The sequence below is a fragment of the Vulpes lagopus genome, chromosome 4 (assembly GCF_018345385.1).
Source record: "Vulpes lagopus strain Blue_001 chromosome 4, ASM1834538v1, whole genome shotgun sequence".
Lineage (NCBI taxonomy): Eukaryota > Metazoa > Chordata > Mammalia > Carnivora > Canidae > Vulpes > Vulpes lagopus.
This window is the reverse complement of record NC_054827.1, coordinates 50,068,571-50,082,628: the sequence shown is the minus strand read 5'-3', so window position 1 is coordinate 50,082,628 and position 14,058 is coordinate 50,068,571. Positions and strand designations below refer to the sequence as shown.

Below are 14,058 nucleotides of genomic sequence, written 5' to 3'. Positions count from 1 at the left end.
GTGTAAATGGACTTTCTGGAAAATGACACAGCAGAAATATAGTTCTTCTAAAAGACATAGTCATTTAATTCAATCTTAAAATCAAATGTATAAAATTGCAAGAGAAAGAACACATTTTAAGAAAATATGGTTTGGAAAGATCATAATGAAAATCATCCAAGAAAATCAATACTTGGCCTAAAAGGGTGGACCAAAAAAAAAAAAAAAAAAAGTTATAAACAAGAAAACCATGACTCTGAAAATGTTTGACTGTATCCACTGTAACTAAGCAGCAGGAAAGTGTAAATGTGTCACTCTCAGTCATCTTAACTGTAACAGCATTCATTATACCTGTACAGAGACAAAGAGAACAATAGTAGTTTGCTATTTTTAATAACACATTTTCTTGAAATAAGCAGCTAACTACTACTTATATTTCATCAAATACCATGTACAGTTTTTCCTTTGATTAGAGAAAATGGAATGCCGTTTTCATGGAGACTGAACTAGACAGAAAGAAAATACATAGCATCACACCAGAGCATCTTATAGAAGCAAAAGAAAATAATGGGCCACCTACTGAAGATTCCAAGATAAATTAAAAGTTTCATCTCTCCAGTCAGCTTCTCCAATAGTTACCCTCTAAAACTTAAAACCAATAGGGCAGAGATTTTATTCTCTGTTGCAAATTAATTGGCACCAATATTGGCTATAAGATCAAGAAACCCAGATAGATCTGAGAAGCAAACAACACCCCCCAGCCCTGCCCACCATAATTTAAATCTTCATAATGGCTGAACAGGATGAAGAAAGGACGAGAAATGCCATGTTTGCACATGCATAAAAATGAATATCAAAGTAAGCCAGCCCAATAAATGTAATCCTTTTATAATCAGGTAGTCTACACAGATATGAGCAATTAGCACCTAATCCAGGGATTCTTTAAGTCTCACCACAATTCAAAAACCCAAATCTTTCTATTCAATAATGTATGACTTTGTAAAAACAGTATAAATCACTGACAGAAAGGTAAAAAAAAAAAAAATGTGGAGAATTCACACTATCTGATTTGAAGATTTACTATAAAAAACTACAGTCATGAAGAAAGTTGAGTACTGGCAAAAAAGAAAAACACAATGGAACAGAATAGAGTTCAAAAGTAAACTTATACATATATGGTCAACTATTTTCTACAAAGGAGCCAAGGCAATTCAAAAGCAACAATATGGTCTTTTAAACAAAGGGTACTGGAGCAAATGGATGTCCATATGTTACAAAAAAGTGAAATTTGGCCTATAGCTCATATCATATTCATATCATATACATAATGACAGAATAAGATAAAAGTCAAGAATACATTTTGTCAACTGTGGATCTTTTTTTTTTAATTTTTATTTATTTATGATAGTCACAAAGAGAGAGAGAGAGACAGAGAGAGAGAGAGGGAGAGAGACAGGCAGAGACACAGGCAGAGGGAGAAGCAGGCTCCATGCACCGGGAGCCCGACGCGGGATTTGATCCCGGGTCTCCAGGATCGCACCCTGGGCCAAAGGCAGGTGCCAAACCGCTGCGCCACCCAGGGATCCCAAATGTGGATCTTTTACACAGAATTAGTTATTTTACAATTTTTACCATTTGCCACTTAGATGGTAGAAACACCTAGAAACTATCTATCTTAATTATTCCATAATATCCTTTACTAATTTTTAACTACTTAAAAAACTTTTAACCCACCACTTACTCTATTTGGCAAAAACAGTATCGTGATTAGAATATGGTAAATGAAACAGTATTTGGTTAATACATTTGTTATATGAAAGAGGTAAAATGAATTGAGAGCTGGTAAGAAAGAATAAAAAGACAAATAGAACTGTTATCACGATTAATAAAAATAAGTAGAATAAGAATACTGAAGCATCAAGAAGGTAAATTATGTTCAAGAATATCTTTAAAAGAATTCATTTCAATCATGGAATTCCCTGGAAAAATTTCCTAATGTTCCACTTTAGCCATGCTCCAAAATGACAAGTATAACAGATTATGATGACTTTTTTTTTTTTTAAGATTTTATTTTATTTACTCATAAGAGATACAGAGCGAGCAAGCGAGAGGCAGAGGGAGAAGCAGGCTCCACGCAGGGAGCCCGACGTGGGACTCAATCCCGAGTCTCCAGGATCAGGCCGTGGGCTGCAGGCAGCGCTAAACCGTGGCGCCACCGGGGCTGCCCCATATGATGACTGGTCTTAAGGAAGAGGAACCACAAAAGACTTTTCTCCTCTATGCATAACATTCAAATCCCATCTGAGGCCTCTTTTATTTAGACTCCTTCTAAATAGCATTTCTTGATTTGTTTAGGCAGTGATAGGTCGCTTTTGAATGCAAAACAAAAAAAAGTGAGATTGGTATTTCATAGGTGTTTGTAAAGGTTATAATAGGTCAGTGTGTGTTTCAAAGGGATTAAAAAAAGGCGGGGAAGGTTAGACATTCTTCTTCCATGTGGAGATTAGTGGTTTACTCCCCTAATCACTGACTTGTGAATATGAGCCTTCGGATAGTTGAGGAGGAGGACTCCTTTGGAAAGCAAAAAGTATAACAAGTAATTAGCAGAAACCATGTAAGTATTGTATCTGATAAGGAATAAAAGGTATATGAAACTATTAAATGATCCCTGTCTCCTGGTGTCCTAAGATCTCCACCATATTGCAGTTAAAAGATGACAGGCCAGAGAAGGCATCTCAAAGTTTACCAATGCTTAAAAAAGCAGTTATTTAAAAAAAAAAAAAAAAAAAAAAAAAAAGGCAGTTATATATATATAATCAAGTGTTAAAATATTTTACAATACCAGCAAAAATAGTTGATTTTGTTTTTAAATCCTGGTATTCCTTTAAAATTTGAAACTCCAGATAGTTATAAATTTTCAATATCTGCTAGGTAAATGAGCCATTACTCAATGTAGTTTATTACCGTAACAGTTTTTGAAAAGAATGCTTTTCAGCCCAGTTTCCAGAACTTAAAAGTTTCTAGAAAAGTCTTATAAACTATGTGTTATTAGAGCCACCTAACAGCTTACCTAGGCTTATTTTTACCACCAGCTAAGTAAAATGTTCTAAAAGTGAATATACTTAATACATTACATAAAGATGATTTTTTTTATAATACCACAAATGTAAATGTACCTGTTTTGGATCTGATTTCCTGTGAATTTTATGTATTTTGTTTTTTCCATCAGTTTGGTAATTAGTGTATCTATGATCACTTTCTGATTCTGAAAAGCTTCTTCTATAAATTGGTACCTGGAAAGATAAGTAAACAAGCTAATTATTTCAAGCTAATATATCTAAAATGAGGAAAAGCCCCCAAATAGAAACTATTTAAGATATCATAAAAAACAAATAATCTTAAAAAACACTCAAATATATCCCTAGAAGGCAGGTTTTTCATGCTTTCCAAATTATCCCTAGGAAAGAGGGAGTCTTTATAAATATATTATTCATGGATACTCTAAATTAATTTGGAAATTTGGGAAAGATAAACATCATGCATGGTTTTAGCATCTTAGGTCACTTGGCCAACCTGGCAAAAAGTAATCACAGATATATCTAAGTAGATTTATTTATTATTTTACAATTTCATAACTAGGAAACGTTGATGCTGTAAACATACATTTTTTTCTTAAGATTTTACTTATTCATGAGAGACAGAGAGAGAGGCAGAGGGAGAAGCAGGCTCCATGCAGGGACCTGATGTGGGACTTGATCCTGGAACCCCGGGATCATGACCTGACAGAGGCAGAGGTTCAACCACTGAGCTACCCAGGTGCCCCTGTAAACATATATTTTAAAGATCACTTTTAAATATCAGGTAGTTGTGCCATCATAGAGGTCACAAATATATGCCTTTGGGAAAAATGGGAAGAGTAAAAAACAAAAACAAAAACAAAAACAAAAAAACAAAACAACCTCTTGATGTTATTATGCCTTAAATGCAGTAAGCTTTAAGCAACATAAAATATAGCACTTTAAAAAATTTAACTTGGAAGTGAACATGATAACCCCTGACAAACCATGTAGATAACTCAAGAGTAGCTCCAGGGAAATAGTAATGTAGAAGATAACCAGTTTTATTAATTTTTCATAAAATGCATAAAATACAGTAATTTACATAATGTGGTTTAAAAGTACAAGGTCACTTAAATCACTAAATAGGGATGCCAGCATTAGAAAAAAAAAAGGGGGAACACAGTTAATTATTCTGTTGGATTTCCTTTGTATATAATGCACTCTTCAGGACCTTGGTACAGTGTAACATTAAATGAAATGGTCAGAACTGTCACTCTTATCTTGTTCCTAAACTCCATCTAAAGACTTTGAATATTCTGGGCAGCCCAGGTGGCTCAGCAGTTTAGCGCCGCCTTTGACCCAGGGTGTGATCCTGGAGTCCCACATCCTGGAGCCTGCTTCTCCCTCTGCCTGTGTCTCTGCCTCTCTCTGTCTATCATGAATAAATAAATAAAATTTAAAAAAAAAATAAAGACTTTCAATATTTTGTTATGATGTTTTCTAGTTCTTTTTACAGATAACCTTATCAGGTTTAGGAAATTTATTTAATTCCTAGTTTGCTAAGATAAGATCTTCTACCACACGTACATGTATATACACATAGATATATATTTTTTACAGAATGTTTCTTCTGTCTCTATTGAAATGATCATGTAATTTTTCCTTTATTCTTTTAATGTAATGAATTACACAAATGATTTTCAAATGTTAGATGAACTCAGTATACCTAAAACAAAGCCAACTAGGTTGTAATTATATTGTCCAAAAATCAAAATACTACTGGATTTGGTTTCCTATTTTATTTCTTAGAATTTTCATTCATTTCATGGACGAGACTAGTCATTTTTTTATTCCTCATAAAACAAGTTGGAGAGAATACATTCTTTCATCATTCTCTGGACAAGGCTGTATTAATTTAAGGTGTTATTTTACCTCCCCTATGTTGTTGATTCGTCCATTAAATCATCTGGGTCTGTAGTTTTCTTTGTGAGGAATTTACAAATCATGAATTTACATTAAAAGACTATTCTGGCTTTCTAGCTTATTTTATGCTAGTTTCAGTAAGATGTATTTTCTAAGAATTATTCTCTTTCAAGTAAAAATTTTCAAATCAGTTGACAGATATTCTTTTCATAATTTTAAATGCTGTTAGAAGATGTACTGATGCTCCTCCTTTTAGCTCCTGGCATTGGTCGGGTGGGTCAGCTCTCATTCACTCATAAAGGGATTTGTCAATTTACCAATCTTTTGAATGATTTGATTTCTGACATTATCTGCTTCATTAATGTCTGCATATGCTCACGGTGTCCTTTTCCCCACTTTAGGTTTATTCACTGATTTTTCTAATTTGAGATATATGTTTGATATTTACTTTTTTTATTCTTGCTGTCTAATATATACATTTAATGATCTATAGATCTTCCTCTCATCATGGCCTTTACAATATATTTAGGATATTATTTCTAATATTCAGATAAAAGTATCTTCTAATATCCACTGGGATTTCTTCTTCAATGCTTTATTTACATTTATTTCTAACTGCTTATTTTGAAATAACTTTGAAGTTAAATCTGCCATGGTACAGAGATGTATATCTTTACACAGCTTAGTTTTTTAAATAGACTCATCATAGCTCTTTAACACCATAATAATCAGTATGCATTTTCTAAACACAGGGTATTGTTATGCAACCATATTATAATGATTAAGAAAATGGACAGGGAGATCATTCTCTCACCTACTCTACACACCATATACCAGTTATACCATTTGTTTCAGTCATGTCCTCTAAATCATTTTCCCCTTCTAGTCCAGGCTGCAGTATAGGATCATGCTTTGCTGCATATAGCTTTCATATGAATTTCAGGTCTTCATTTTCAAATATATGGAGAATTTTCTCATCTATTATCTTCTAGATTTAACTGCATTGAGTTTACACCAAGACTTAATATGATTTTAACCCTCTGAAATTTAAGACTGTCCTAACATAAGGTCAATCTTAAATTTTTTTTTCATGTTTGAAAAGAATGCACATTATTGGGTACAGTGTTCCTTAATGTCCACATAGTCTTTAGGTTATTTGAATCTTGGTGGAATATCCTGATTTTTAAATCTGCTTGTTTTGTCAATTATTGAAAATGTCAACATTTCCCACTCTATGGATTGGTCTATTTGTTCTAAGTTCTGTTACTTTTTGTTATATATTTTAAGGCTATGGGCATACATATTTAGAACTGCTCTATCTTTTAAATGAAGAGACCCCTCTATTGGATAAAGTGTCCCTCTTTATCTCAAGGCACTTTGATATAACAGCTTGCCTTTGTAGTGTTATGTGGTGTATCTTTTTCCATTATTCTTTCTACATACTTATGTTTTAGGTGTTCCTCTTATAAAAAGCAAATGGCAGATTTTCTATTCTCTTTCTTATCCAGGCCAAAAATCTTTTAATTTGGAACATTTTACCCATTTACAGTTATAATTACAAATATATTTACAGATTTACCAACTTACCAAGTCCTTATTAAATCCCATCTGTTCTTTGTTTTTCTTTTTTGGCCTGTTTTTAGACTGCCTAATGATTCCACTTCCCCTCCCTGTTAACTCTGATAATCCTAGACACTTTTACTATTCTTTTAGTAATTACTCTAGGCATTACAAAATACAGATCTAGACTTATCATCTAATACTAATTTGTACTTTTTTATCATCTTCTACAACTATTCATGAATCTTACAACATGAACTCTATATTCTCCCAAAACATCTATTGTGTAAATATACAAAAAACACTAAGACAGTTTTGTTTCCTAAGTCAACATTTATTTAGATTTACTCATACTTACCATCGCTCTTCATTCCACCATTTGTTAACTACCATTTCTCTTTTGCCTAGGTATACTTTAGTGAGGGTTACTGGGATTAACCCAGTTTATTTTATCTGACATGTCTTTCATTAATCTTCATTTTAAAAAAATGTTCAGAGTATAGAATTTTACTTTTGTAATTATTTTCTTTCTGTATTTTAAAAATATATTTTTTTATCCTGCTGGAGTTTTATGGCTTCCTAAATATGGGCTAGACATCTTTCTTCAGTATTACCACATTCTAAGCCATTATATTCTGTCTTTAAATGTTGCTTCCTTCCCATTCCCTCTTTTCTCCTTCTTGGCCCCAGTTACACCCTGTATTACTTCTACTTTCTTTTTGTTTACCATGCTTCATTCTGGGTATTTTCTTACTTTCCTTCTAGTTAATTCTCTTTTCCTGCTACGTCAAATCTGTTACAGCCAATAATGAGTTAATTTCAGTTATGGTAATTTTCAGTTCTGGACTTTCCATCTCATTCTTTATTATAGTTTTCATTTCTCCACCCAAATTTTCCATTTTGTCTCTTCAATATAAAAAGAGGTAGCCCTAAGGGTCTTTTTATATTATTTATTGTATCTGCCAGGTTTTGTTCATGTTGTCTAATCTCCTAGAATACTTGATTACTTCTAATTATGTGTTGGACCATTTTGCAAAGTTCATTACTGAATAAATCTGAGACAGAGGATGATGTTTTTTCTCTTCAGGAAGGATTTATATTTAATTCTACCAGGTACATCTTGGGGCACCAGTATTATTTCAATTTACTTCATCTTTGGGTCCTGAAGAATTTGATGTTGAGGCTTCAGTCCCAGTCATGTACTATTTAGTAGTACCAAATTCATCTTTACTTAAACAGTGTAGACTTTCAGAATTCCAAATCAAGGCAAGGAGGAGAAGCCTTCAACCCCTGTAATCTCTATCTTCTCATTCTCAGCCCTTGTGGCCTATCAAAAGTCCTGGTAAATGCCTCAAAGAGGGGAAAAAAGCTATTATTTTTTCTCCCCACTCCAATCTGGCCTCGTAATTCTTTACTACTAAGCTCTAGATATTTTATCATCAACTTCTGTATTTTGTCCAGGTATTCTAGTTATCCTCACTGGTATGGTTTGGTCCAAATGATCTAGTCTGCCATTACTGGGACCTTAGATCATTTTTTCCCTTTTTCTTTTCTTTTTTAGTTTTTACTTAAATTCCAGTTAGTTAACATATGGTGTATTAGTTTTAGTTGTATAATTTAGTGATTCAACACTTATATACAACACCCAGTGCTCATCACACCAAATGCATACCTATCATCTATTTAACCCATCCCCTCACCCACCTCTCTGGTAACCAATCATCAGCTTCTGAGCCTAGATCATTTTAATCAATTTTGTTTATATTAATCAGAATCTTACTATTTAAATAAATCAGTGGCTGCTGACTCAAATGCCTATGGGAGGTCAGATTTAAAAATAAGCTTCTGCAGGAATTATACTGAATTGGGAAACCCATGCCTCATTCTACAGAACACTGAAGTGAGTGAATTCCACTCAATGCTGATAAGAATATGGGGCCATGACCGTAACAAGTTCCATTTTCTCAAAAACCCAAAGATCCAATTTTTTTTTCTTAAGGTAAAAATCTCCTCACTTCACAACACTGGCAACAAATTCCATTTATTTTCAAATAGTGTGCAGGCCAGTGGTTCTCAATTCAGGGTGATTTTGTTCTGCAGGGCATTTGGCAACATCTGGAGACATTTTCGGTTGTCACAACTAGGATGATGTCACTGGAATCCAGTGAATATAGGTAAAAAATGAACCTAAGCACCATACAATGAACCTGAAGCAACCCCCAGCCAACAAGTGTCAACAGTGCCCAAGTTGAAAAATCCTGGAACAAGCCAACATACTGCTGGCCAAAAAAACTTTGTTGACTGCCATTTGGCTGGGGTTCCAGCAGTCCTCTATTTCTCATATAGCTTATTATAAACCTGTGTCTGTAATTAAAGATGTCAGTACCTATGCTCTTTATGCTCTAATAACTGGCAGTCCCGGCATGTCAGTTTGTCACATGTTTCACAGTAAAGCTTTAGCTGTTCCTTCTTATGAAAAGGACAAAACACTGGTCGCTGACTGGTCACACCCACTGCCTCTGTAGAAATAATGGGAGGCAAAAAGAAGAAAATTAATGTAAGTGAATACTACATAATTATTAGATTGTTTTAAATTTGAAACCATTGAGATATAAAAGAGCTATAAACAGTTCCACCAACACCATCACTACTACTAGGCTTTATATATATTAAAGTAGCATTGTATGGTGACAGATGGTAGCTACACCTGTGGTAAGCAGAGCATAATGCATAAACTTGTCAAATCACTATGTTGCACATCTAAAACTTATGTAACATTGTGTGTCAACTATACTTTCAATTAAAAAAAGAAAAAATATATTATGTATTCTCAGCATTTTAGAAGGAAAACATAAATAAGTTTTTCTTTCCAGAAATTCAAATTAACCCAGGAGAAAAAGAAAAGTTATGTAGTTAAAAATATGCTTTCTGTATTAAGAAGTCTTAAGAAAATAGCCCAGGTTAAGTGAGTGTGAACCAACTAGATGTTTTCTAGTCCAAATACGGGAGAAGACGGTTTTAAGTGGAATTCAGAAATATCTAATAAAAATGTATAAAGAATGTGATGAAAAACTTATTTTCCCACTTTTGTAAAAATCCTTCCAGAGGATATCCATTAACACAGAAATAATCATAAAGTTTTCACTACATACTATTGTCCTCCATGTAACTTTAATTTTCTTTCTTTCTTAAGAAAGAAAGCAGGGTTGGGGGGTAGTAGGAGGGAGAAACACAATCTCAAGCAGACTCCATGACCAGCATGGAGCCCAACAGGGGCTGGGTCTCACAAACTGAATACCACAATCCAACCCAAAATTGAGAGTCCACACTTAATTGACTAAGCCACCCACGTGCCCCAGCCATATAACTTTTTAATGAGCAATGCTTATGTTATAATGTTAAATTAAAAAAAGAATACAAGTAAATGTAATGATTAAATATAAATACCAGTTATTTCACTAATAATTATAGGTGAAATCCAAACATTTCAGAAATAATTCCACTTTCAGCAATAACCACCACTATTAGTAGCTTGGTATATGTTCTTCTGGCTGTTTTTCTATTTATATTTAACTATATACATTAGTAGGCACTTTGTTTTATAAAATTAAAAAATGACACAAACTATCTTATAAGATTTCTTAACTCTTAGATACCTTTCTTATTTTGAGAGACAGCATGCGTTCACACACACATTTGAGCAGAGGAAGGTCTGAGGGAAAGAGAGAACCTCAAGCAGACACCACCGCACTGAGTGTGAGGCCAATATGGGGCTCGACTCACGACCCAGAAATCATGACCTGAACCCGAAATCAAAAGTCAGATGCTTCACTGACTGAGCCACCCTAGTGCCCCTCTTAGATACCTTTCTGTGTTAGTAAATATGTTGACTTATTTATTAACTGTATAGTATTTCATCAAATGGAATATAAGCCCTGCACTGTTTCTCATTTTTTAATATTGTATATAATGCTGAAATACACACATAAAAGTATAAGTCATTGATTAATGTTTCCACAGATCAATTCCAAGTAGCACAACTGTTAGGTCAGAGGGTGATTTCTACAAACATACATGCTCCTAAAAAAAAAACTTGTACCAATTTGTATTCTTAACAGTGTAGAGTGGCTATTGCCTACATTACTAACAGTGTTTTGTCAGTACTTTTAATCTTTGCCAATCTCACAGAACAAAAAAGATTTCACTATCTTTAGACATATTTCTTTAATAACTGAAACTGGACAACTTTTCACACTCATCAACCATTTGTATTTCTTCTAAGAATTGTCTGTTCACAACCTCTGCTATTTTTTCCAAGTGTCTTTCTTACCAATTTGCAGACACATTTGATACATTGCTTGCCAAAGATTTTAGAAATATTTTCTCCAGTCTGACTTGATTTATGTCATTTTCCCAAAAAGATCCTTAAAACATTTTACAGAAAAACGAATCTGGTTTTATTTTTTATGACTTTAGTTTTAGAGAACTGCTTCTTGAAAGGCTTTTTCCTAATTATAAAAAGGTTTTTTTTTTTCCTTAGAGTGAACTTACATGGTTTCTCCTTTTAATATAAATTTTGTATTTATCTAAAATTTATTTTCATATAGAGTTTATCCTTGAACAACACAGGTTTTAAGTGCCTGGGTCCATACACATGGATTTTTCTTGATAAAAAACAGTATGGTTACTATAAATGTATTTTCTCTTCCTTTTAGTTTTCTCAACATTTTCTTTTCTCTAGCTTACTTTGTAAGAACACAATATACAATACACACACATACACTTCTTACAAAATGTGTTCTAGGGTACCTGAATGGCTCAGTTCATTAAGCATCTGACTTCAAATCAGATCATGATCTCAGGGCCCTGGGATCTAGCCAGCATCAGCTCCCTGCTCAGTGAGAAGTCTGCTTGTCCCTCTGCCCCACTCCCCACTTGTGTGCACATGCCTGTGCACTTGCAGTCACACATACTATCCCTCCCAAATAAAGCTTTTTTAAAAAAAGTGTATTAATTGACTTTTACCAGTAAAGTGGTACTGGTACTAGTAGTAGTTAACTGTAAAGTTCTGAAGAATCAAAGGTTTACAAAGTGGATTTTTGACTATGGAGGGATCAGCATCCCTAAGCCTCATGTTATTCAAAGGTCACCTGTACTAACAATATTTACAAAAACCTTATGTTGTATGCCAGCACGTAGAAAGAGTTCACGGACTCACATTTTCTGATCATAATGAAACTATACAGTTGAAACAGGAAACAAATAAAAAATCCAAGCAATGGGAACACTTTTGTTTTCCTTTTAATGAATTCTTGGATTCATAATAACCAGACTGTTAAGGAATTTGCTTTTTGCATTTAATATACATTATGGCCTCCTTTCCATATCATTATTTATAATGCACCAAAGTAATAAATAACACAAAATTCATAAGTCTAGGATTCAGAACCATAAATGCAGAATACTTAGATTTTTTTCTTTAACTAAGTAGGTTCTACACCCAATGTGGGGCTTGAACTCACAACCTGGAAATCAAGAGTTGCATGCTCTACCACCCAAACCAGCCAAGCGCCCCCATAAATGCAGAGTATTTAAAATATAGTAGAAATCAAAGTGGCAAATTATATCAAGCTTTAAACATTTATAATTCTACAAAAAATAAATATCAAGTATTTATGTCAAGGAAGTTAGTATTAGAACTTTAAAATAAAACTAAGGTAAGCTGGGAGAAATTAAAGAAAAATAATGACCTAAAGATATATATAAAATATAATTAGATAAATTTCAGAGCAAATGTTTCTGTGGATAAAAACAAAAAGATAACCTCCATCTAGTCAGATCCAAAATAGGCAAAAATGCATAAAACTCATATGAGTTGGAAAGAAGGAAAATAACTGGAGAAAATTAGCAATATAGTAAAAGACTATTAAAAGCACAACACATCAAGACCAAATGCAATTAATTCTAGCAATGCAAAAATGGCTCACTATTATAATGTGAATATCCTAACAGCTCCCCCGTACCCTTCTCCTTAATGTGCATGTCATGTAGGCATCACAATAAATAGAGTGACCATACACCTCTAGTTGGCTTAGGTCATCCTAGTTTGTGCCTACTATCCAACAATAACTATAGAGCTTCTGATTTAGGTAATTAGAATATCCTATTACCCATTTATAAACTTCCTTTACTTATTGAAGAATTTGGATCCTGACTCAGTCATCCTTCTAGTCCTCAATGTCATCATCACTCTGGATGATTTAGAAGTCCACATCGATTACCACAAAAAAACAAGGCTCTCAAACTTTCTCATCTCCGGAGACCTAAAACTCCATTAGAGCTCCTTATATCATGGTCTCACCTTAGACTTTTGATGGCCCATAAGTGCTCCATTTCTATAATCAAATTCAAACATCTACTCTAATAACTTCAACTTTCTAACCTTCCAACTACTCTCCTGGGGCTCAATGATTTCTAGGTTCTTAATAATTTCTTTCATTATCAACTGACACCATCAATTTCATTTCCTTTATACTGTGGAGGCCGAGAACAATTAAGGCCATCCCACCTAAAGTTTAGCATTAGCACAAGTACAGCCATCTTAGGCCCCTGTGAGTAAGAGCTGAACTGTACGGGGGAAAAAACTGCAGAATGTCCTCAATGTCCTCGGCAGGGAATCCCATATCAGAAAGACAACAGAGGGATCCCTGAGTGGTGCAGCGGTTTGGTGTCTGCCTTTGGCCCAGGGCGCGATCCTGGAGACCCAGGATCGAATCCCACGTCGGGCTTCCGGTGCATGGAGCCTGCTTCTCCCTCTGCCTATGTCTCTGCCTCTCTCTCTCTCTCTCTCTCTGTGTGTGACTATCATAAATAAATAAAAATTAAAAAAAAAACAAAAACAGAAAGACAACAGAGCCCACACCTGTGGTAGAAAGTCCCATATAGGAATGATAGCAGAGGCAATGCCCTTGAAAGCCCCATATCAGAATGTAAACAGAACTTGAGAAATTCCTCCACCCCTTCTGAAAATCCCCTAGACCAGTCTATAAAAAACCCAGCTGTAACCCACATCGGGGTCCAAGTCCCTGCTCCCCTGTGTCGGGTATACTTGGACCCAAGCTCGAGCTTGCTAATAAACCCTTGGTGCGCTTGCACTGGTGTTGGCTCCTTGGTGGTTTCTTGGATTCGCAATCTTGGGCACAACAATACAGTTTAAAAAAAAATCCTTCATTTAGTAAATGCCATTATTTTTACCTCACTCTTTTGAACTTCTCCAACACCTATCTAGATAAACCCCAATCCTAGATAAGTTCGATTCTTCTCTATACCTACAAGTACACTGCTGAGGCCTGATGGAGGAAGTTTTATTTATTTTATTTTTTTAAAAAGATTTTTGTTTATTTACTCATGAGAGGTGGAGGTGGTGGACAGAGGGAGAAGCAGGCTCCCCTGAGAGAAGGGAGCTCAATGTAGGATTCGAATCTAGGACCCCAGAATCGTGACCTGAGCTGAAGGCAGACGCTTAACTGACTGAGCT

At 34.5% G+C, this 14,058-nt stretch overlaps 1 protein-coding gene across 1 annotated transcript in view; it reads right to left on the bottom strand.

Moving 5' to 3' along the window:
- TRIM24 (tripartite motif containing 24) overlaps positions 1-14,058 on the bottom strand; it is a 94,050-nt gene that overhangs the window by 36,875 nt on the left and 43,117 nt on the right. Inside the window, exons 5-6 of the mRNA XM_041751060.1 lie at positions 8,908-9,040; positions 3,156-3,272 (exon numbers count right to left, since the gene is read on the bottom strand). Coding sequence (XP_041606994.1) covers positions 3,156-3,272; positions 8,908-9,040 — 250 coding nt within the window. The remainder of the gene's footprint in view (positions 1-3,155; positions 3,273-8,907; positions 9,041-14,058) is intronic.